Source organism: Euprymna scolopes, chromosome 10 (assembly GCF_053919585.1).
Source record: "Euprymna scolopes isolate OS-2025 chromosome 10, ASM5391958v1, whole genome shotgun sequence".
NCBI lineage: Eukaryota > Metazoa > Mollusca > Cephalopoda > Sepiida > Sepiolidae > Euprymna > Euprymna scolopes.
Genome location: NC_136491.1, coordinates 20,281,831 through 20,306,110, shown reverse-complemented (window position 1 = coordinate 20,306,110; position 24,280 = coordinate 20,281,831). Strand labels below are relative to the sequence as shown.

Below are 24,280 nucleotides of genomic sequence, written 5' to 3'. Positions count from 1 at the left end.
ATATATATATATATATATATATATATATTTACCAAAATATTGTTACCTGCTGTGCGTCTTCACAAAATTACGCTCGAAACTATTACTGAAACTGTGTTCACTTTATTTATACTGTTTATTCACCCCAAACAAGGCACAGTGACACAAAGTCGTAAGAGGCTACTATTTGGAACCAGATTTGCCGGGATACTATGTAGGGGGGTTGGACAGCGAAATGTCTTTTCACATTATGTTTGAACTTCTGCATGTCAGTACAGTTTGTCTCTTTCTGTCTCTCTCTCTCTACACACACACACACACACAGACACACACACACACGCACACAGTTTCGAGTGTGACTAGCATTCAGAATTTTTTTTCGGTTTTGTGCACTCGAAGATGACTTTTCAATCCTGCAAGACTACGACAGGTTGTACCAAAGATTGGACATTGCCGAATCGTTATTTTCGGATTCATAAGCTTGTTGGATTTATTTTCTTCCCCACAGAGCAAATTAGGCACAAGGCCGTTTTTTAATGTGTAGAGTGAAAAAGAAATGGGGACTAACTCCCCGGGGAGTAGGGGAGCTGGATAGTTAAAATTGGTATGAAGGGTTTCCCCTACAGTGACCAATAACTGATTGCTCAAGAGCAATGGTTTTATATGTGGGGTCACCCCCACATATGGTCTTTGAAATTCATGCCCAGCCCCCGCAGGGGCCGGGCGGGACTTTCGGGTGCCTAAGCTTGTGCGTGTTTGCGCAGATATCTTTTTGGACCAGCAAATGACAGGTAGAGTTTCCCACAGGCAGTACATTTGACAAGTCGAATATTTTGGAGTGGATTTGAACATATTTCACCCTTACAAATCAATCGTTCGAATAGATGAATAGCTAAGTCAAATGCGAAGACTTAGGTAGTACACAAATAAACAAGCACTGTTTTTAAAACGATATTGTATGCGTGATTGTTGTAATTAAATATTTCCTTAAAACGTGATTACCGTTCAGCATGTAACTGCGACGAAATTAGAAAAAACAAAACAAAACTAAAACAAAATTCGCCATCTTGAGTTCTATGTCCAACGCACGCGCCAAGGTTTCGTTCTTTGTTTACAATTACGACATGGTGTCCGAAATGTGATCATTGCTAACTTTGTTGCGGCTTGATATTAAAATATACTTAATAATAGAACTTTGGATCAAATTTTGGCTCCGATGAGATGGATGTTGAAACGTAATTGCATTTATGTAGGCAATACAAACACACACACACACACACACACACACACACACACACACACATATGTATATATATATGTGTGTGTGTGTGTGTTTGTATTGCCTACATAAATGCAATCTATATATCTATAAAAGTGAACGTGTCTGTCTGTCTGTCTATCTGTCTGTGTACATTTCCCTACGCAATAACTTTGTCAATTTGTAGTCTATAGACTCGAAATTTGAAATACCGGGTACTGAGATTTGGGAAAATCGATGTGACGGGTGTCAGCCAGAAATTTGGCTGTTAAGGGGTCAAATTTCAACGATTTGACCTTTAAGAACTCTACCAAACTCCTCCGACATTTTTTGGTCTAGACACTTGAAATTTTAGATATAGGTTCCTTGAACCTGGATCTAACTTAATAAAGTGATTTGAGCCCGAAACTATAAATTTTAAGGGGTCATAATAGGGGTCAAATTAAAAAAAATTTACTCTTTTTTTTTTTTGCTCAGCATACACCTCCAAACACCCGGGCAACGCCGGGCTGAAATGCTAGTATATATATATATATATATATATATATATATATATATATATATATATATATATATATATATAGTCCTGGTCAAAATCATAAGACCACTTAAGAAAGTAAGCGTTTACGCATAATATCGAATTTTTAATCAAAGAAATGGTTAAAACCATTGCGAAAAGGGAAAATATGATGGAAAAAAATGGAACCTGCTTCATTCGAAACCTTAACCCTGATCTAATAATTATTTTTTAAAAAACAAACATTTTCACCTGGTCAAAATGATAAGACCACTTTAATAAAATCGGCTAGTTTTGAAAAACTGAATACGAAAAGCTTTCTATGTTACTAAAAGCAACTTGTTTGTGGATAAAAAAACATCTTACTAAATTATAAATGGCAAAAGTGAAACCATTATCAGAGTTTGAGAGAGGAAGGATCTTTGAGCTTAATAGGGTTGGACTCTCCCATAGATCCATTGCAAACGAAGTGAATCGTAGAAAAACGGTCATCACAATTTTTTTTAAGAAATCCAGATCAATATGCGCACAAAAAGAGTCCAGGTTGACCAAAAAAATAAAAATAAATAAAAAATAACCCCATCACTGGATCGCCGTATCAGAAGAAGTTTTAAAAGAAGACTCCAGTATGAGCTCAAGTCGATTGAAAAGCCAAACAGCAGCAGAATGTAGTCCTAAAACCATCAGAAGGCATCTGTAAATGAAGGGTTTCAATCATTTAAAGTGACTGCAGAAACCACGTCTTCTTGAACAGCACAAAACTAACCGACTTAAATATGCCGCCAAATACCAGACTTGGGATGAAGAGAAGTGGGAAAATGTAATTTTCTCCGATGAGAAAAAGTTTAATCTAGATGGTCCAGATGGATTTCAACACTATTGGCATGATAAAAATTTGCCCAAAGAGACTTTTTCAACTCGGCATAGTAGATGAGGGTCTTTAGTGATCTGGGGTGCTTTCTCGTCAGCTGGGACCCTAAAATTGCAAGTAGTGAAAGGCCGACAAACATCATTGAAGTACATTTTAATGCATGAAAATGCTTCTATCAGGACTGAAGGTCCACGTCTGTGTGGAAGAAATTGGATTTTCCAGCAAGACAACGCTGCGATACACACTTCTCGACAAGCACGAGAATACTTTTCTTAAAATAATATAGAATTGTTAGATCATCCAGCATGTTCTCCGTGTCACCCCCTTCAGCCGGTCGGTTGAGACGATCGTCGACCTCAGAATTCTCCCACTCCAATTACGGCAGCCTGAAAACGACCCGACTCTGGCGGTTTGCAGCTCACTATTTTCGTCCTTCCAGTGACCACTGCCGGTGATAATTCTTAGCCGTTTTAATCTTGCTGGACAGAATTATCAGTTGATCGTCTAAATTTATACTCCGGACCTGACGTTGTGTACTCACTTACCGGCGAACATCGCCGATAAGAGAACCGTGGATTTTAGTGTGGTGAAAAAGAAAATAAAAACGATTCCACACACGAATAAACAATTAATCTGGGTTTATTCACAATAATAATGGTCTAATAATATTTCAGAGTTTGAAGGAAGTTGGCTGTAGCTATTTTAAAACGGTAGCTTGTGACTCGAGTTCAGATAAGTTTTTCGGCCATTGGAGATACGTGTTTTAAGTCAAAAGCCATCTCTGCCCGACTTTAACACCATCTGAATTCGCCAAAATCGAATTCTCTCTTTTTCTCTCTTCTCCCCTCCTCTCTTCTCCTTCTCTCTCCTCCTTCTTTCACCTTCTGTTCTTTTCTCTGTGTTCGAGGAATATATACATATCCATCAATGCCCTTTAAACATCACGAGTTTGTATTTGTTTACAACAAGAAAACTTGCCTGTCATCAGCTTTCAAACCTTGTTTTCTAAAATAAACAACCGCCTGTCATTTCATCTCGAATTCTGTGTTTCAAAATAAACAGCCAGCTCACTCCAAACTCTGACCGTTACAACAATAAGTATCTCTTGACATACTTTTTCCTTTGTCTGTTCTAACCAAAGAGTCATTTGATCGTCCTATTTTTTTTTGTTCTTTTGGCTTTTTCTCTAAAACGCCATATCAACCCCATAACTTGGTTACACTCCGGACCTCAATCCCATTGAAAATCTTTGGAGATGGATGGCAAAAGAAGTGTTCAAGAACCCAGTATGATTCGATAAAGGAACTTTCTTATTCAGTTTTCAGTACATGGGATAAAATTTCTTCGAACTGATAAAAAAACTTAGTCGCAAGCATGCTGAAGACAATTTTTGAAGTAATTCGTAATAATGGAGGCTATACTAAATACTGAGACCCTTTTTAGTAATTTATAATTTCCTCTTGTTAGATAAATTATCAGTGGTCTTATCATTTTGACCAGGTGAAAATTTTTGTTTTTTAAAAAATAATTATTAGATCAGAGTTAAGGTTTCGAATGAAGCAGATTTCATTTTTTTCCCCATCATATTTTCCCTTTTGGCAATGGTTTCAACCATTTGTTTGATTAAAAATTCGATAATATGCGTAAACGTTTACTTTCTTAAGTGGTCTTATGATTTGGACCAGGACTGTATATATATAGATATATATATATATATATATATATATATATATATATATCTATATATATATATATATATATATATATATATATATATATAGTAAGTTATAAAATATATATGGCGATTAAGCTACACTGAATATTCCGTGTTTCATCCACTCTAGGACGCTCTACTTCTGTATTGAGCACTCTTGTATGAACCTCGTTATATTTCACTGGTTACCCTACCTTTGGAAAATAGCAATCTCAAATTATATATATATATATATATATATATATATGTGTGTGTGTGTGTGTGTGTGTGTGTGTGTGTGTGTGTGTGTGTGTGTGTGGCTTTGAAATTAACGATATCAATGGAAGAGCAAACTAATATATTTAAAATAATGGAAATATACGTTCCTGCACAAGTGATTGAGCACTCTCATTATTTCTCCTATAATATTAAATTACACTATATATATTTGTGTGTGTGCGTGCATGATCGCACGTGCGTATATATATATATATATATATATATATATATATATATATATATATGTGTGTGTGTGTGTGTGTGTGTGTGTGTGTGTGTGTATGTGTGTGTGCATGCGCATTATTAGTTTTATTTATTTAAATGAAAATCCATTTGGTTTTAAATATCTTGTAGGTACACACATCATAGCGAAGAGGGAAAATTTCAACGGGCGCGCAAATAATTAGGTAGGGAATGTCGCGGGTAACCAAAACAAATGTAAAACCGGCGCCACCAGAAGCTGTTAGGTTTGGAGGAGACACAAGTCTGAATTTATAAGAGTTAGAACGGTTATAGCCTCGAGCCCTCACTTCATTTTTTTTATTTTTATTTGTTATTTATCTCTAAGCTGGAGCGATTCTAATTCCGTTTTGTCGTTTTTTACATGTTTTAAAACACCTCTGTAAATGGTACCATTTTTTTTTTGAAGACTCAATTAAATACCTAATCTAAAATCATGAAATACACCTTTATTACGCTTTTCAGATACAGCAGCGTCTTAATTGCGTAAATCTTACATGCAATTCCGCGTATGTTGCCAATAATAGAAAATACTTAATTTTCTTTTCACTGCAAACAAAGCATATTGCCATATAAAACTAAAGGAACTACTATTTGGGACCGTATTTAAGAAGGGAATGTGAGGAAGTTGAGAAACGAGATGTTTTTTTCACATTAGAATGAAACTTCAGCAACTCAGTACAGTCAGGGAAACAGAAAACAGGGAGAGACTTCCAAAGTCTTTCTGTCTCAGGGAAGAAACTATTAGAGTAGAATGATTTTCCGCATCTAGGGGCCTCAACAGTGAAGAGGTGAGATCTTGCTGCTAATCGGGCTAGTTGGGAATATGTATGTCGAGTTGGTACAAGTGCTATGCGTTCATCAGAGCACATTTCATTAAAATAATGGTAAAGCAGGTACAGAGATGCGACATTGCGATAAGGGGATAGAGGTTGAAGCTTAACCGAAAGTTTGGGACTTATTCGATTTGAGACTCTTTATTGGACATGTCTAAGAGTGAGAGATAAAAGACGGATGAACAGTCCAGGTGTGGCTTTGTAAAGATATACGGCACTCTCTGGTGAGAGTAATTTTCTAGCATTTTAAAGGGATCCCACCTTATTTGCAGCAGCCTTGACAATGTCCGTAATGCTCTATTCAAAAAGCTCTACTTTGTTGTCTTATATTAGTCATCTATTTATCTACCTATTTCTTTCTGATTCTATCTATCTGGCTACCTACCCCTACCTATTTAATCCTACATACCTACCTAGTTTAAACAGAGCCTCCGCACTCCTTACAACGTAATTATCGTTCAGCAGATAAGTACAATGAAATCGGGAAAGAAAACAAAAATAAAATTCGCCATCTTGATTTGATATGTCCAACGCATGTGCAAAAGTCTCGCTCTTTGTTTAACAACACAACATGGTGTCCGAAGTGTGATATCATCAGCAGATATTAATGAGTCTGCAATTCAAACAAAAGAAAAACAAAATTACTAGCAACCTATTTAACCAACCAAAACAATGAACATAGAGAATAAGTAAGGTCACTCGCTAAAGAACCGTGTCGGGCATGGAGAAAAAGAACCGTGGACATTCTTATACAGTGTCCAAATAAAACTGGACATCCTGATGTAGTTTCTAAATAAAACTGTAGACTTTCATATACAGTATAAAAAATGTGGACATCTATAATATAAATCTCACCTCTGTTTAAATGTATGTATGTATGTATGTATGTATGTATGTATGTATGTATGCTTAAAACTTTCGACAGAGGCGATGGATTTTCACGAGATCGGTATCATTTTGAAGCTCGACGTCTCGGACGACAAATATCGAAATATTGCCCCAAAACATTAATTCCTTCACCGGGCAGTATTCTACAAAAAAAGTTAAGGGTAAGACGTCAGGTTTTCTTTTACTTTCTTTTTCGCCTTCGTGTAACGGGTTCGAGCCTGCCTGCCTACTACAACTTTTTTGTTTCTTTGCTCAACGCACACCTCCAAGCACCCGGGCAACGCCAGGCACCGAGGCTAGTTCTCATAAAGACTATAAAAACTGTGGAACTTATATGCAGGATATAAACAAGGTATACAAACTGTGGACACTCTTATGCAGTGTATAAAAAATATGGATATCTATACAAAGGGTTGATAAAGACGATAATATCCTTCCCCTGTGGCAGGGACATCTTCAAAGAAGACTCACAGCACAACATTTGTATTTGCCCTTTATCCTCCCCACAATGATGGGTAGGTATCTTTGAGGATATCGATAAGCAAATTGACTATACTCTGTCAGCTCATCCCTCGGCTAGCATTCACGTCTGTGAAGATTTTAATGTTCACAATGTTAAATGGCTAATCCAATCAAACAAAACAGATGACGAAGGGAGATTTTGTCATCATTTCTCCCTCTCTTATAACCTAACTCAGATTGTTAACGAACCCACTCGGGTGCCCGATGCTGATGGACAATTTGAAAGTCTTCTAGATTTTTTTCTAACAACTTTCCATGAACTAGTATAAAAAGGCATAACCGTACTAGGTTTTGAAGCCAGTTTTAAACTCTATCAAGGCTGGATGAGGCGCGCCAAACATCTCCTGCCCAGATATGGCAACAGCACTCCATTTTACGGTGTACCTGTCTCTTATAAATATAGAGGATTGCATCAGGAGTGAGATATCTTCTGGAGCGGTAGAGTGATCCAACCATTTTTCCAGCAATCTTGGTAATCTTTGATGTACATGTTCCATTTCAGATTATGTGTGAAGGTCATGAAATATGAGAATTAAAGGACAAAATAAGGGAAGCGGGAGTTATTATTAATATACTGTATATAGGACATAATCACGTTGATACACCGGTTTCCGCTGGATCACCGAAAATAATCAATCTGGTTAGTATTAAATAGGTGACCATTTGGGACTTCCAGGTGTTGTATGTGCTCTCTGCTTATCTCAGCATTGTTTCCAGCCGCCCTGAACTTTCTTTACCACTGGACCTAAACAGTGCCGATTCAGGAGAGGTATGGTTAGGGATAGCGCAACCCTTACCTTACAATTACAAATGCAGCTTCACCTGCAGCGGGTTTCATTTGTCTTTTGAGACTGAATGTAGGCATTGAGCATACTGTATGTATATAACATTTTTTGCATGTTACCGAGCCGTATCGTCTAGTATGTATAATGTGTCGGTTTTTATGTATATGTACTATTTTTTGTACCTTTAAATATTGCTCGAGGGGTTGCGTTTGTGGGTGTTTTACATCATATAACTCCTATTTACCTCGAGACAAACGCACGCGGGACAGTTCAAACAAATACCGAGTTATAATTAAGTGAAAGTGTCTGTGTGTCTGTTTATCTGTGTGTCTGTGTGTCTGTGTACATTTCCCTACGCAATAACTCTGTCAATTTTTAGTCTACAGACTCAAAATTTGATATACAGGTTACTGAGATTTGGGAAATTCGACGTGATCGGTTTTTGGCCAGAAATTTGGCGATTAAGGGGTCAAAGTTCAACGATTTGAACTTTGGGTCTACGCACTTGAAATTTTAGATATAGGTTCCTTTGACATGGATCTAACTTAATAACTTGATTTGAGCCCAAAACAATAAATTTTAAGGGGTCATAATAAGGGTCAAAGTTTAAAAAAATTGACCTCTGCGGTCTCTTTCAAATTACTCAGACAATTTCTGGTCTAAATATTTGAAATTTTACATAAAGGGTATTCAGAGATAGGGCAAGCTTTTTCATCAGTTTGGGTCGAAAATTTTTAGTTACCAATATATAAATGTATGTATGTATGTATGTTTGCATGTCTGCCTTAAACTTTCAATAGAGGCTATGGATTTTACTAAGATCAGTATCGTTTTAATTTTCGATGTTTCATACAACAAATATCGAAAAATTAGTTAAAAACATTAATATCTTCCCCTTCAACTAGGCACTTTTCTACAGGGGGGGTCACTTTTTTCGCCGATATTTTTGAAAATTATCCTCTCCTTTATATTGTCTAGCCTTAATTTTAAAAAATGTCGATTCCGGTTTGGCGGTGGTCGTAACAGACAAAACGTTAGGCTTTACCCCGTTCTTTTCCTCCTTTGCGGTACGGGTTCGAGCCTGCCTTACTACGACCACTTTTTTTTTTTTTTTTGCTCAGCATACACATCCAAACACCCGGGAAACACCGGGCTGAAATGCTAGTATATATATAAAAGTGAAGGTGTGTGTATGTATGTATGTGTGTGTGTGTCTACGTGTCTGTGTACATTTCCCTACGCAATAACTCTGTCAATTTTTAGTCTACAGACTCGAAATTTGATATACCGGTTACTGAGATTTGGGAAAATCGATGTGATTGGTTTTCGGACAGAAATTTGTCGATTAAGGGGTCAAAGTTCAACGATTTGACCTTTGCGAACTCTACCAAACTCCTCCGACAATTTTGGGTCTAAACACGTGAAATATTAGATATAGGTTCCTTGGACATGAATCTAACTTAATAACTTAATTTGAGTCCAAAACAATGAATTTTAAAGGGTCATAATAGGGGTCAAAGTTTAAAAAAATTGACCGTTTTTTGTTTTGTTTTGTTTTGCTCAGCATACACCTCCAAGCACCCGGGCAACGCCGGGCTGAAATGCTAGTATATATATATATATATATATATATATATATATATATATATATATATATATATATATATATATATATGTATGTATATATATATATATATATATATATATATATATAATTTTATTCCCAACTTCCATCGGAGCTTTAATTTTCTCTTGTTCTACATCATGCTAAGATCGCGTTCCTCCAAAGCTGCCGTCTTGTTGCTAGCTATGACCCAACTATGATGGTTCATCTCCGACTGGTAGCCGACTTTCTCTGTCTATATGACTACTTAGTTATATTAACGTGGTACAAAGACAGCCCCGTGATACTTGTCACGTACCCTATTCCTATTTTATTGTTAACTAAATTCAACTTTATCAAGTTAAAATTCCTGATACATATTTAGCAGACATTCCATTTTTTTTTCCAATTCCAAACGTCTATCATATCTCATTTTCAACAACACTTTTCCTCTATTGAATACTTAACATTCCAAACATCTACCTCTTATAACAATAATAATATCCGTTCTTATGGTGACTCCACGTTGCCCGGGAATTTAATAATACAACAGGATATGACGGATATTATAGAAAAATGGCGATAAATTTTCGTGACTTCGTACTTTTCGTCCTCAATAATTTTCCCGACAGTTGGGACCATCTTTGTCTTAGTTACCTTGCTTTCATCGGGCTGAGGTATAGTTCTGTGACGTCCTAGGAGGTTCATTCTATACAGAACAGCGACCCCCTGAAAATTCTTCATATCGAGAACTATTATAAAATAGCTACCCATCGGAAACTCTTTTGAAATTAAACTTGACTTCCAATTCAAGAGGTTATGGGCCCTTTGCTTCGATGGATCAGAATCAAAATTCGAATTTGTGGCAAGTAAAATTTTTAGAATATTTATGAATCCAAAAGTTACACAACGTAATACAGGCAAAACCTGAAAACAGAAACGAGCTGAGTTTATTGAAAAGAATGCAACTGTCATTACGGAATTATTACAGTGCTTAGATAACAGAAGCCTATCTCTGGCAATCCGAGAACCCTTGGACGATAGCTGCAAAGCATTGAACATATTAAGAGAGCATTATTTATCGAAAGGGAAACACAAAATTATCTCTTTATATACTGATTTAACATCTCTAAAACGTATGGAAGCCGAGACGATTACAGATTTTATTATATTATAAGGGTCGAAACAACAGCTAATTCATTAAAAATTCTGGCGAAGTTATTAGCGATAATCTACTAATCTCCATGGTCCTTAGAGGGTTGCTGAGTGATTTTAAGCTATTTAACACCGTGATAACTCAGAAAGAAAAATCCATGACTAGTTAATTCGAAGTAGCACTTACGAGCTACGAGGAAACTGAGAAAATGATCACAGAAAAAAAAATCTACAAATATCATGAAATTTAAAAATGCCCACTTAAAAACACCGAAATTAAATTGTACCTTTACCTCGAATAAAAAACGCAATTTTTCTAAAATCAATATTCTCCTAAGAAAAGTACGAAAATCATTTGCTACAATTGTGGGCGACCCAATCACAAGAGTTTCCAATGTAGATACAAAAATTTCAAAGGGGGCTCCATTAAAATACATTTTTATTTTCATGTACGTTTCACGCTACAACAAGCAGTGACAACTTTCTTGTCGACTGTCTGCAACGGCACATGTAGTTATGAAGGAATCGGATTTTATCCCAACTGTAACCCTCAGTGTCACTTTGTATAGCTAGTCGACAGCAGTCGAGTAAACGATATCGTTTTGAAGAGAGGCGATGCTAAAATTTCGCTAAGAAACAAAAGTGAACTTTGTTTCTGTATTCTGGAAAACGGTCTTCTAATCCCGAAATTTAAACAAGCCGCCACTAAACAAAGTGCAAATATAAACTTTAGCTACAATAAATTAAAACTGGTGTACCTGAATGGAACTGCATTCGACATTAAAGAAAATGGAAGACAACATGATTTAAAAAGCGTAGATCTATTAAAACACGCCTGCCATGATTTACAGAAATGATATAAAATTCTTGGTAACTGCAATATTCCATATATCAAAAAGTTGCCGAATGTGGTTGAATGAATGAAAATAAAAACTTCAAAAAACTTGACAAACTGCGACGTTTACACACAAGGTAAAACGGCAAAGTACCAAAACAAGATGCTAGACAAGAAGGCCACAAAAATCCTATCACTGGTACATTGTGACTTGAACGGTCCCGTGGAACTTATGGGCCGACAAAACTTCAGGTATGCATTAAATTTTGTAGATGATTATTCCGATTTAATAATGGTCTATTTCTTAAAGAACAAATCTGATGCCTTGCTAGTAACTAAAAAATACTTAGCTGACATGCCCCCCCCCCTCACGCAGCATTAAAGGATATTAGCTCTGACAATTTTTTAAATTCAATTTTCACCCCAAACAAGGCACAGTGCCACTTTGAAGTAAGGGGCTACTATCGGGGCATTCACCATTAAAGTATTTGTAGAACAGGCAGAAGGATGCACCATTTCGTCGATGGGACGTCGATTATATGACAGTTCAGGACCTATCAGGTTGGCGACTCTCTTTTGACCCCTGTCCAGGAGAGAGAGAGAGAGAGAGAGACAAGTAGCAGATGCACCAACTCAAATGTGACAACAGTACTCCATGCATGGGCGAATGGTGGCCTTATAGAAGTACAGGATACTTTCAGGTGTAAGTAATTTTCTAGCACGATAGAGAGAGCCCACCTTCTTTGCAGCAGCCTTGGCAATGCTCTCAATCTATATATTCCAGTTAATGTTCCCTGTAAACGTTAGGCCGAGGAGTTTAAAAGAAGTACTTTCAGGCAATGCGTTCTTGTCCATTGCTATTGGTGGATAGAGAAGGTTTCTTGTAGTTATTAAAAGAAATAAGCTAAGTCTTGGCAGCATTGAATGTACCCATCAATTTTTGTCCCCATTCCACTAGAGATTGGAGGTCATCCTTTAGTGTTTCTGCCATTTCTTTAGATATGCGTTCATTTGTTTTCCTCTCATGCCTGTTATAGAGAGTGGTGTCATCGGCAAATATACCCATTTCAGAAACAATTTTATCAGGGTGGGGGTCATTTATGAATATCAATGGCACAGAATTCACTAATAAAGACTTTGAACTTTTAATTGACCATAGTATCAAACATAAAAAATCGGCCCCTCAGCAAAACAGAACTGCGGAAAGCTCATAGCGGATACTTTTTGAAATGGCAAGATGGTTACTCACTGAATCAAAACTCCCCCAAAACCTCTGGACGTATGCACTTATGACCGGTTCTTTAACAAAAAGACTATCTAGAACCCCATACGAAGCTTTCTGCGGTAGAAAGCCAAATTTAAGCAGAATGCATATGTATTTGGTTCAACTTACTTCGCATTTATAGATAAGAAAAACAAATTAAATATCTAAACTGGTTGAGGTATATTTTTTGAGTTCGATAAAAACAGCTCAGCCTACTTAGTATTTTTTTCCAGAGAAAAATAAAATAAAAAGAATCTTAGTGTAAAATTCAGACACGTTTAATTTCAATGGCAAAAATCCATCATATGAAGAGGATGAATTAATATTTCCTCAAATTCATAAAACAAATGACAACAATGTAGTCGCGGCTGATGAAGACAAGAGTATTAAGAATGATAACAGCGATAATGCTGATGTTAAAGTCCAAAATTTATCAGAACGTTACCCCAAAAGAAGTAGAGGATGACCCGTTTTGTGTGTGTGTGTGGTCGACAATTTGGAAGAATATCAAGTTGACTATTGCTTTTCCATGGATAATACGCCAAAAAGCTTTAACGAAGCAATTAATTCAGAACTTTGTCAACAATGGAAAATACGAGGGGTGTGCAATAAGTAATGCCCCTGAACCACTTCCCATAGCAGTAGAGCAACGAAACTTAGCACAGTTATTAATCGTTCTCTACATAGGAATCACCCAGAGTTATGCATTTCTCCCATCATTTGATGCAGCTCTGGGGACCGTTTTTGTAGAACAACCCAGGTTGGTCCTCCAACCACGACATGACTTCAGAAATCAAGGCTGCATCATCTGGAAAACGCTTTCCTTTCAAAAACAACTTCATGGCTGGGAAGAGGTAAAAGTCAGAGGCTGCAAGGTCAGGAGAGTAGGGAGGATGGGAGAGGATTTCATAACCACACGCCCGTGCTTCTGATCTGGTGACATGCGAGTTGTGGACCGGAGCGTTGTCCTGTAGGAGGAGGGTACCTTTGCTGATCTTTCCCGCCTCTTGATTTTGATAGCTTCCTTTAATTTCCTCAAAAGTGAAGCATAATAGGCTTCTGTAATTGTGCTACCCTTTGCCAGGAAATCTGTAATCACTACTCCGTCCTGGTTCCAGAAGACTGCGAGCATGTCCTTGCCAGTAGAGGGCTGCACCCTTGCCTTCTTTGGAGGTGGTGAGTCCAAGTGCTTCCACTGCATTGACTGGGCTTTGGTCTCTGGATCATAGTGATGGACCCAGGTTTCATCGTGTGTAATCAGCCTTTTGAAAAACTTTGACTCATCTTCTTGGCACATCTCCAAATTCATTCTCGAGCACTCGACGCGTCCTCGCTTCTGGAATGGTGTGAGCAACCTGGGAATCCATCTAGCAGACACCTTATGCATATGCAAATTGTCATGAATGATAGTTTCCACAGACCCTGTACTAATCTTGACATCTTGGGCTATTTGGCGAATAGTAATGCGCCGATCTTCCAAAATGGCAGCGTCAACTTGACGGACAGATGCCTCATCAATGGCAGAAGGGGGAGCGATCAGGTCTGGTAGCTGTTTCCACAGACTTCCGGCCATGTTTTAATTCACGATGCCAGCGTTTTACAAGGTCATATGATGGGGCATTATCACCATAAGTTTCTTTTATTTCATCAAATGTCTCCTGTGGTGTGCGTCCTTTCAAATACAAAAACCGGATCATTGCTTGACATTCAACAGGCTCCATTTCCCACCTGACTCAGTTCAAACACCTGTAAAACAGAAACCACAATTAGTTCAGATCTGTAATTTGCCACATAACCTATAGAGATATAAATCATTGGACATGCAAAATTTCAGCTAGATTGGATAACGGAAAGTTGATCAGGGGCATTACTTATTGCAGGCCTCTCCTAGCAGTGGAAAGCGAAATAGATGATTTAACAGAAAATAATACTTATTCGGTAGTGCATATTACAAAGGATAAACATGTCATTTTTTCTCGACGGGTCTTTACAAAAAAAAAAAACAAACAAACAAAAAAGACTAAAGCATCAGGTGTTGAACAGTACAAAGCTAGATTTTTTGATGCAAAATAAAAGTTGAGTGTGGAGGCTTAACAAATCACAGTACAGTCTGACGCAAAGCGGTCGATGCTGGAATTATATGATTGAACAGCAATTCAAACAATGCCTAGTGGATCTCTGTTTGTATACCCAAAACACAGACAATAAATTACTGTTTTTATGGGTCGATAGTATTTTAATCGCATCAAATTATGACATAAGGTGGAGAGGTGGCTTGTTACTTTTAATGCATCTAAAACCAAGCTTCTATCTTTACATCATCAACGCTCTGATCCCCATCTTCCATCAATTGAAATGGATGGCGCTAATCTTGGGTAGACTCCATGTTTAGACACGCTTCTGAGCTTGACCTTTACTTCTGAACTGAAATAAAACACGTACTTCAAATATATTGCCAAGGTCGCTGGAAAATGGTTCGATCCTTCTACCGCTCCAGTAGATATCTCACTGCTGATGCAATTCTCTATCTATATAAAAGCCAAGTACGTCTAAGAATGGAGTACTGTTGCCACATCTGGGCAGGAGCTGCTAGAAGCAGTTTATCCTGCCTTGACAGAATGCAAAATAGACTTCGTGGCTTAGTGGGGGATGCCCTTTTCTCTTCCCTGCAATATCTTTTCCACAGAAGAGACGTTGCGAGCTTGTCTTTGCTTTATCGTTATTTCCATGGCAAGATATCTGAGCTCCAACCTCTGGTCCCCCCTCGCCAATCTTTCACGAAAACACCCTTCTAGCTGAAACCATTGTTAATAATTCCCCCACTCTTTATCTGTGCCTAAATCAAAACGTAGATTCCATGAAGAAAGCTTCTTTCTTAGAACTGCACACCTGTGGAATTGTCTTCCATTTGCCTGCTTCCCAGCTGACTACGGCTTGGTTGTCTTCAATTCTTACGTAAATAAGTTCTTGATGAACCGCCCCCTTAAGTAATCCAATTTACCAAATTTATATTACTAACGATTACTACAATATTATCCCATTGACTTCTGTACACTCTATAACCTTTATCCTCGAGTGATCTCCGGGCCTTGATAAGTGGTGACTTCTATGTAAAAAAAGAACACCCTATTCCGGTCGAAAATGATATCAAGAAAAATACAGATACAAAATCTGAAATTATTGCCGATATACTATACTGAGCGATAATAGGATGTCTTATATACTTATTGACTGATACAAGACATGGCATATGTTACGCAGTAACAAAATTATCACAAAAATTATCAAGACCGACAATAAACGATTTAAACAGAGCTTAACACTTCCTTTGTTATTTAAAAGGAACTAAGGAACAGCATTTAATATTTAGAAAATCGACAAGTACCCTAAAATTAGAGGGGTTTTCAGATTTAGACTGGGGAAACGATGAAGATCGAAAAAGTATAATTGGATATAGTTTTAGACTATCAAGAAATGGGCCTATTATTTCGTGGAAATCTAAAAAGCAACAGATTGTATATCTCTCTACTTGTGAGGCGGAATTCATTGCGCTTACACATTCTGCGCAAGAAGTGCTATACCTAAATGTTATTCTAAAGACTGTTTTAGAACCAGAATTAACTGAAGCTCTCTTAGTAATTAATTGTTATAATCAAGCCAGTCTTAGCGTTAAACACAATAATTCACCAAGGATCTAAGCATATAGATATTAAATATCACTTCATAAGAAATGAAGTAAAAAGAAATTTATTTTGTTTGTACTAATACTTTTAACGTACGAACAAATGTTTAAACTTTTACTAACAAAATTATTTTAAAAAATGAATAAAAAAAATGGATAAATAAAAATTAATTTTTTGAAAACATTTTCTTTGTATCGTTTTTTATACAGATATTTTACGTGCTTATCTTAAGGCGCGTATAAATTAAAATTGACTTATTTTTTACTTTGATCTATTTTTAATATATCAAAAAAAGTATTTTCTATTTTCTCCTTTTGTTTCGTTTTGATTTTACTTAACGAAAAGAAAAATGAATAAATACTTAAATAAATCATTTTGACCCCTATTATAACCCCTTAAAATTTATTGTTTTGGGCTCAAATCGAGTTATTAAGTTAGATCCATGTCCAAGGTAGTAAGTTATGAAAATATATATGGCAATTAACCTACACAGAATATTCCACGTTTCATCCACGAAGGTCAACTGGGCCTTTATCCTCTAAGTGCTTGCTCATTGGCTGATTAGGAAGGGTGCGGGGGGAACTAAAAACTTGATTGGCCAACTAAAAACTCAGTAGAAGGTGCATATGAAAACGCGAGACAACCACAAAATCCTCGCATAAGCCTGATGAATCCTAGCGTGAATGAAACGCGGAATATTCTGTGTAGCTTAATTGCGATATATATTTTATAAATTACTATATATATATATATATATATATATTAGAACGGGAATGCATAATTACATAATTAAAATTAAAAATGGCTTCAGTTTAACATTCTCACCTTTTCAAGGTAAAAATATATTTTTTTAATTCTTATTTTTTTCCCACACATATTTTTCTTTGGCATTAAAACAAAATAAAAAAAATGGCTTCCTTTTTTACATGCTCAAATTTTAAGATCCTAATGACTTCTGTTCTTATTTCACATCCTGTAGTTTTACATATTTGAATATATAAATATATATTTATTTTTTAACAGAATTAAACATGGATCAAAAGGACTTTCCCATTATATAAAAATGGGGGAGGCGTTGCAATATTTTTGATTTGCAATGGGTTATCCTCCCTGAAAGCTGCGAGATTCTATTTATAAATACTGCCGATAGGAACTGACGAATCAAAGTAATTCACGTTCTGTTATCAACCAATCAGAAACCAGAATTGCTCCATGAAAATTGAATCTTTTTAGTAATCCAGCCCTTTTTCGTGTCAACACGAGAAGGGTCACTTGCTCTTTACTTGCAAAATTATGAAGTTCAGAACCCGTACAGAACAGCAACGCGCCCCCCTCCCTGGAGGAGGCACCTTTGTGGCCTTCGGGCCAAGATCAAAGTGCAATATCTGTTCCGGCAGATGCTGCAATTAAAGACCATTGCCCTTGTGGCAATCTTCTGGTCCATGTAGGGGCAACCCTACATACCAGTGTGCAAATCACTATCCAGCTCCCATTTCCCACCTCTCGGGAGCTGGCCCCCTTTTTCCTTCCCCCTCCCCCTCTCTCTCCACATTAAAAAACGGCCTTGTGCCTAATTTGCTCAGTGAGGAAGCAAATAAATACAACCCGTACAGAACAGCTACCAACTGAAATTTTTTTATCTTCAGGATTTGTATAAAATAGCTACCCATCGGAAACTCTTATGGAATTAAACTTGGCTTCCAATTAAAGATATATATATATCATTCAACCACGGTAGTGGTTGAATATATGCTTAAGTCCGAAATTGAATGAGTCGAGACACATTCAAACCCCCACCACTAATTCCGTTCGCAACCAAATTTCAAACAAGTTATATAGTTGGACAGAACACCTCATTAGCTACATTTTGAAAAAAAAAATTCGAAAATTGGTTCAGTAGAAAAAAAGTTACAACAAAATATGTGGGTTCACAAACAGGAGAGTAAGTACATAAGTGGCTAACGCTTTTTTTTTTATTTTGCATAACTTTTTTTGTATATAAATATTTTTTACTGCGATTTTGCCAATATGACATATTAGCGTAACGGTTAGAGTACCGGGGTTGGTGGAAAGTTTTAGGTTCAATCCCGTGTATCGTTTTTTTTTTTATAATTAAAAACCGAACTTTTTTTTTAATAACTATTTTTTTTTTAACTCTCCTTATGATTTTATAGCAAAAAATGGTGAATTTATCGATTAAAAATATTAGTGAATTCTATGATATACATATTCTTTGAATGAACTCAAATTTTTCGTTATCACATTTGATGAAAAATGTAGTCCCATTTTGGCAATGCGTCTGACCAATGATGCTTTTGAACCCGCGACCAGCACTGCGATGTCATCAGCAGCAGCCTGGGCATAAATATTCCTATTTTTAAACTCCTTTAAAAGAGGATTCAGCATACAGTTCCATAGTAAAATTGATAAAATCCCACTTTGGGGGTTTCATTTAACTACTTCCCTTTTAACAGTTGCCCTCAGTAGTTCTACTTGAAATGTTCTGTGCCTCACCATATACTCAATCCATCGGACGAGTACTGGTGGCACATTGAGTTCTCGTAGCGACATGAACATATTTCTGAAGGGTATGTTGTCAAAATCTCCAACGATATCTAAAAAGACACCGAGTGCCATCTTCTTTTTTGTTAGTTTACGCTCTATACAGATCACGAATTCATGAACCGCAGTCTCGGTAGAGACCCTGGCTCGGAACTACTGTGATTGAATGATAAATATTGCATAAATGTGTGTTTGAGAGCTAATTTTTTTTTTGACAATCATTAATAAATATTATAAATTTATATATTAATACAATAGCAATGCCTGGAAAAATCATGGATTATATGGAAAAATGCGCGCATGAAAAGTAATATTCTTAAGATTTTATTAAACCTGGAAAAGTAAAGGACAAGAAATTCAACCTGGAAAAGTAAAGAACAAGATATTCTAGTAAAGTAAAAAATAAGCATTTTTAGACTTAAAATATTGCAGCTAAAAATAAAATTTGAATATTGATAAATATTTTATTTATTATTTGCATATGTTGTTGTTTATTGTTGAGTTAGAAAGAATTAAATGATCCTAATTATGATATAATAAAATTATTAATTTTTATGTAAATTATAAAATTATTAATTCCATCTACTAACTAACTAACTAACTAATGAATTAATTTTATTCAAACAATTTTCACTACATAAATATATGCAAATAATAGGGGGGAAATAACTTCAATCCAGCGACTGACACCCTTTCTAACTCAACAATAAACAACAACATATGCAAATAATAAATAAAATATTTATCAATATTCAAATTTTATTTTTAGCTGCAATATTTTAAGTCTAAAAAATTCTTATTTTTTACTTTACTAGAATATCTTGTTCATTACTTTTCCAGGTTGAATTTCTTGTCCTTTACTTTTCCAGGTTCAATAAAATCTTAAGAATGTTACTTTTCATGCGCGCATTTTTCCATATAATATATATATATATATATATATATATATATATATATATATATATATATATATATATATGTGTGTGTGTGTGTGTGTGTGTGTGTGTTTAATTATTACACTCTCAAGTTTATTAACTTAATTCACTACAAATTGTATCAATAGACAGGATAAAAATTAGCTGTTGTCAGATGATTCAATTTAAAATTAAAATAAAAAGGAAAGATGGTTTTTGTGATTACATATGGATATTAAAAACCAAGAGAATGGGAGTAAGAAAGAGAAAGGGGAGAATAGAAAAGTGGGGAAAAGAGAAGACAGGGGAATATATATATATATATATATATATATATATATATATATATATATATATATATATATATATATATATACCTCGCTTGAGGTAGTTGCCGGTCTAGTCGCACTGATGAGCTGTGATACAGCGAAACAGTACTGTATGTGGATGACTATATATATATAATTAGTAAGTTATAAAATATATATGGCGATTAAGCTACACTGAATATTCCGCGTTTCATCCACTCTAGGACTCTTCAGGCTTATGCGCGAATTTTGTGGTTGTCTGTCGCTTTTATATACGCACCTTCTATTGAGATTTTAGTTAGCCAATCAGCTTTCTAGTATCCACCGCGCTTAATCGCCATATATATTTTATAACTTACTAACTAACTCTATCTACGTATTGAGTACTTTTGAAGTAAATACTTAAAGTTTACACATAAATTCATAGTTTCGGATATATATTTTATGTGAGTAAATGAAGTATATATATATATATACATATATATATATATACATATATATATATATGTATATATATATATACATATATATATATATATATATCTATATATAAAGGAGATTAGAACAATAGTCTAAAGAGCAGAGTGTATTTTAATGTAATAGTGAAATTACTAGTTTAATTAAAATACAGGAAAGAAAAAGCGCTCGTTGTAATTTAGATATATATATAATAAGCTAATTTTAAATTATCAATCACATTACTAAATATATATATATATATATATATATATATATATATATATATATATATATATATAGGAAAACAATAAGAATGGAAAATGAAATAAATAAATATAGAATGGTTCATTTATTATTTATTGAATAAATAAACCATTCTATATTTACCAATATATAGTTTTTGTGACTTCATTTTCCATTCTTATTGTTTTCCTATATAAGCTCCAATGAAACTTGTTGAACTTTATATTATTCCGATAAGTCTCCTCTTATAGAATTGAACTTACTCTCTTCTTCTAACTCACTAAGCTACATATATATATATATATATATATATATATATATATATATATATATATATATATATATATATATATATAAGTGATTTTGTCCGTCTGTGTGAGGAGCGGTCTCTACCAAACTACTCTGTCAATTTTCGATCTACAAACTTGATATATAGGGGATTTGGACCCGTGAAAGGAATTCTATTTTGTTTTAGCTGGTAAAAATAGTTGCTAAAGAGGTCAAAATCGAAAAAAAAATTGGAACTTGGCAGACATAAGTCGACTAATCGTGTTATTTCTACGCATGCTCAAATATACATTTATATCTTTAACAACGTTATGTTTTAAACATTTATATGCGTATGGACTTATATATCAGACTGTAATTGATAAGACTGGAAAGCTACATGTTTTAGTTATGATTTTAGCTGATGGCATTAAAGTCATAAAAGTGGTGCAGAACTGTTCAGTTTGATATATTAATTTTTCCTGTCCTGGGACGAGTATTCTTTTAGCTACTCGCATAGTTTACGCCATAGGTAGGTGGTGTAATACTTACCTACAATTAAGATGAGAAGATCCGATATAGCGAGTGAAAAGAGGTAAAAATTCGTGATCGAGTGCATCGACCGGTAGCGCACAATGACGGTGCACGTGCACAGGTTTCCGAAAAGACCCAATAAAAAGATGGAGATGTAGAGAACCGTGAGACAGATGGGAAATTTCGCCTGTCGGGGTCCGACGTGCTGCTGTAATATTTCTTCCAAACTCTCTGCACTCCAATTACCCGTGTCGTTTATCTCCGATAAGCGGACACTAACTTCCACTCCCAAAAGTTCATCCATCGTCAGACCTGCAAGTCACAAAAAGGGTTTCACTTGATTTGCTTTTAAGAACAAAGGGAGGTAATTTGTGAATGCTGTGAGTAAACAGAAAAATATCAACTTGCTATAATTTACAAGGTGGAACGATAAAGTTGTCGCCCTAATCAAAACGACATTTTAAAGCTTTTATTGAAAAAAATCAATTCAGGTGACTTGATTATGTAGTAGAGCTGACATCTATTCAATGTAGCCGCCTCCAGCCTCAATCACCGCCTCGATATAACATGCTTTTTTTACAATCGCCTGTGTGAACGGCGAATACTGGGTGATGGCGGCGATCAGGCTGGCTTTGATGTCGTGGGAGGTCATGTTTGTGATGTTCTTGACGTATGACCAAGCGAAGTAGTCCAACGGGTTTAGTTTAGAGGAGAAGGGGGTCAGTGAGAGAAGGGTACCAAGTCGTAGCACTCCTTTTGGAGCCAAGCCTGGGTCTCTTTGAACTTGTGGGTCGGTGCCAAGTCCTACTGCATACCCAGGGTCTGCCAGCTGCCACCCAAATGTACCAGGGGATCACCACACTCTTCGGCACATTCAAGTTCACTTTGGCGTTGACTTTCAAGCCGACTTTGAAGAGGTGAGGTGGCATGATGTGACCCACACTCGAAACCACATTCAAAACAATAACCATGACCGGAAACTTTGTTTTCATCACCCTGTGCACATCCCTATTATTCGTGGCTACTCAGCGACGCATTTTGAGGGTGCTGGCAATGGCCCTGTTGTCATAACTTGACTTTATAGAAAGCATGAGTTGTACAGCGGCGCATCTCTGATCTCGCTCATTGAATATTGTGTCACTTTCAGACATGATAGAAGGCTCAGCTCGCTCTTGGGGTTTGTACACAACTGGCCAACTAGTAGATGGTCCGCCCCCTCCCCTAAAAAACGGTTTTCATCAAACGGAAATTGAATCATATCGTTTGGGCGACAATTTTATCTTTCCACTTTGTAGAGTATAAATTATGAGCTGTTGTAGTTTGCCGGTGTCATACTAAACAATTAGATAAACTGTTGCAACTGCTTAAATAGGAAAGATAGAAAGAAAATTGAAAGTTGGTACTCATGCAGAATACGGGGCGTATTATTGTCGATATATTCTAGTACGTAACGTAAACCGACGGAAGGCACCAAATAAAAACTTTTTTTTCGAAAATGCTGGCCAATGTTAAAAAGCTAAAAAGAAGTTTAAAATTAAATAAAAAGACAAAAGTCATTGTCTGTTAATTTCAATGAAAAATCAATGGAAAAAAAAATGAAAACTAAAAATTAAGGGTAAAAAAGTTCAAATCAAGAATTATATGGTCAGTTTCATAAATTTTTTATTTTAGTTACGAAAAATATAATAATGAAAGACTGATATAAAAATTGTCTAACCCTTTTAAGTTGTTTTTTGTTGGGTTACGTTATTTTATTGTTAGTTTCGCATTTATGCACCTCCAAGTATACTTGTCCTTTAGGCCATGTTTCTTTTTTCTTTTTAAATTGTATCATTTTCCTTTTTAGACAAAATTCAATAATTGATTCTGGAAATTAAAGCATCTATCCCAACTCGGTTAATGTTGGATATAGAGACGTGGCAACGCAAACTGTAAAGCAGAAGTGTGTACACACGCACATTCCAGATGGAGTTGATCTACATTTTGGTGTCCCATAAAATGGCCGAAATTACGTTTCTTAATTTTTGAGATGATGATTGGTTATTCGTATTATTTGGATTATTTGGTCTACTGTTCTCATCTTGGGTGTCATTTTCACACATTTACACACATTACACACATTTACAATGTCAATTATAAATAATTAATATATATATATAATATATGTTAAATAAATAACAATAATATATAAATATTCAGTAATATATATATATATATATATATATATATATATATATATATATATATATATAGTAATAATAATTAATAATAAAATAGTGATATTTACAACTAGAAATAAAATAAGTTTAAGGTTCCCAAAATTCGTACTAGAATTGTCCGCAAAGAATCCGTGGCGCAGTGGTTAAAGTACTTGAAAAAGCAATTGTAAAAGTGATATTCTTCTGAAGGTTGAAGGTTCAATTCTCAGAAGACAGTGGCGAGCGTAATTGACATCTCGACAACTCTCTCTCGGCGAGCCACACACACCATTAACCCCTTAAACTAACTCTCTCTCTCTCTCTCTCAATGAACTAGAAGCTTAATTGTAAATAAATCTTATACTTTGAAATTCGTCTCTGCGTTGA

At 35.6% G+C, this 24,280-nt stretch overlaps 1 protein-coding gene across 1 annotated transcript in view; it reads right to left on the bottom strand.

Moving 5' to 3' along the window:
- The window catches only part of LOC145286371 (neuromedin-U receptor 2-like), a 60,193-nt gene extending 38,191 nt beyond the window's left edge, over positions 1 to 22,002 (bottom strand). The window contains exon 1 of the mRNA XM_080135304.1: positions 21,714 to 22,002. Coding sequence (XP_079991430.1) covers positions 21,714 to 21,999 — 286 coding nt within the window. The 5' untranslated portion in view covers positions 22,000 to 22,002. The remainder of the gene's footprint in view (positions 1 to 21,713) is intronic.
- Positions 22,003 to 24,280: the final 2,278 nt, after the last annotated feature.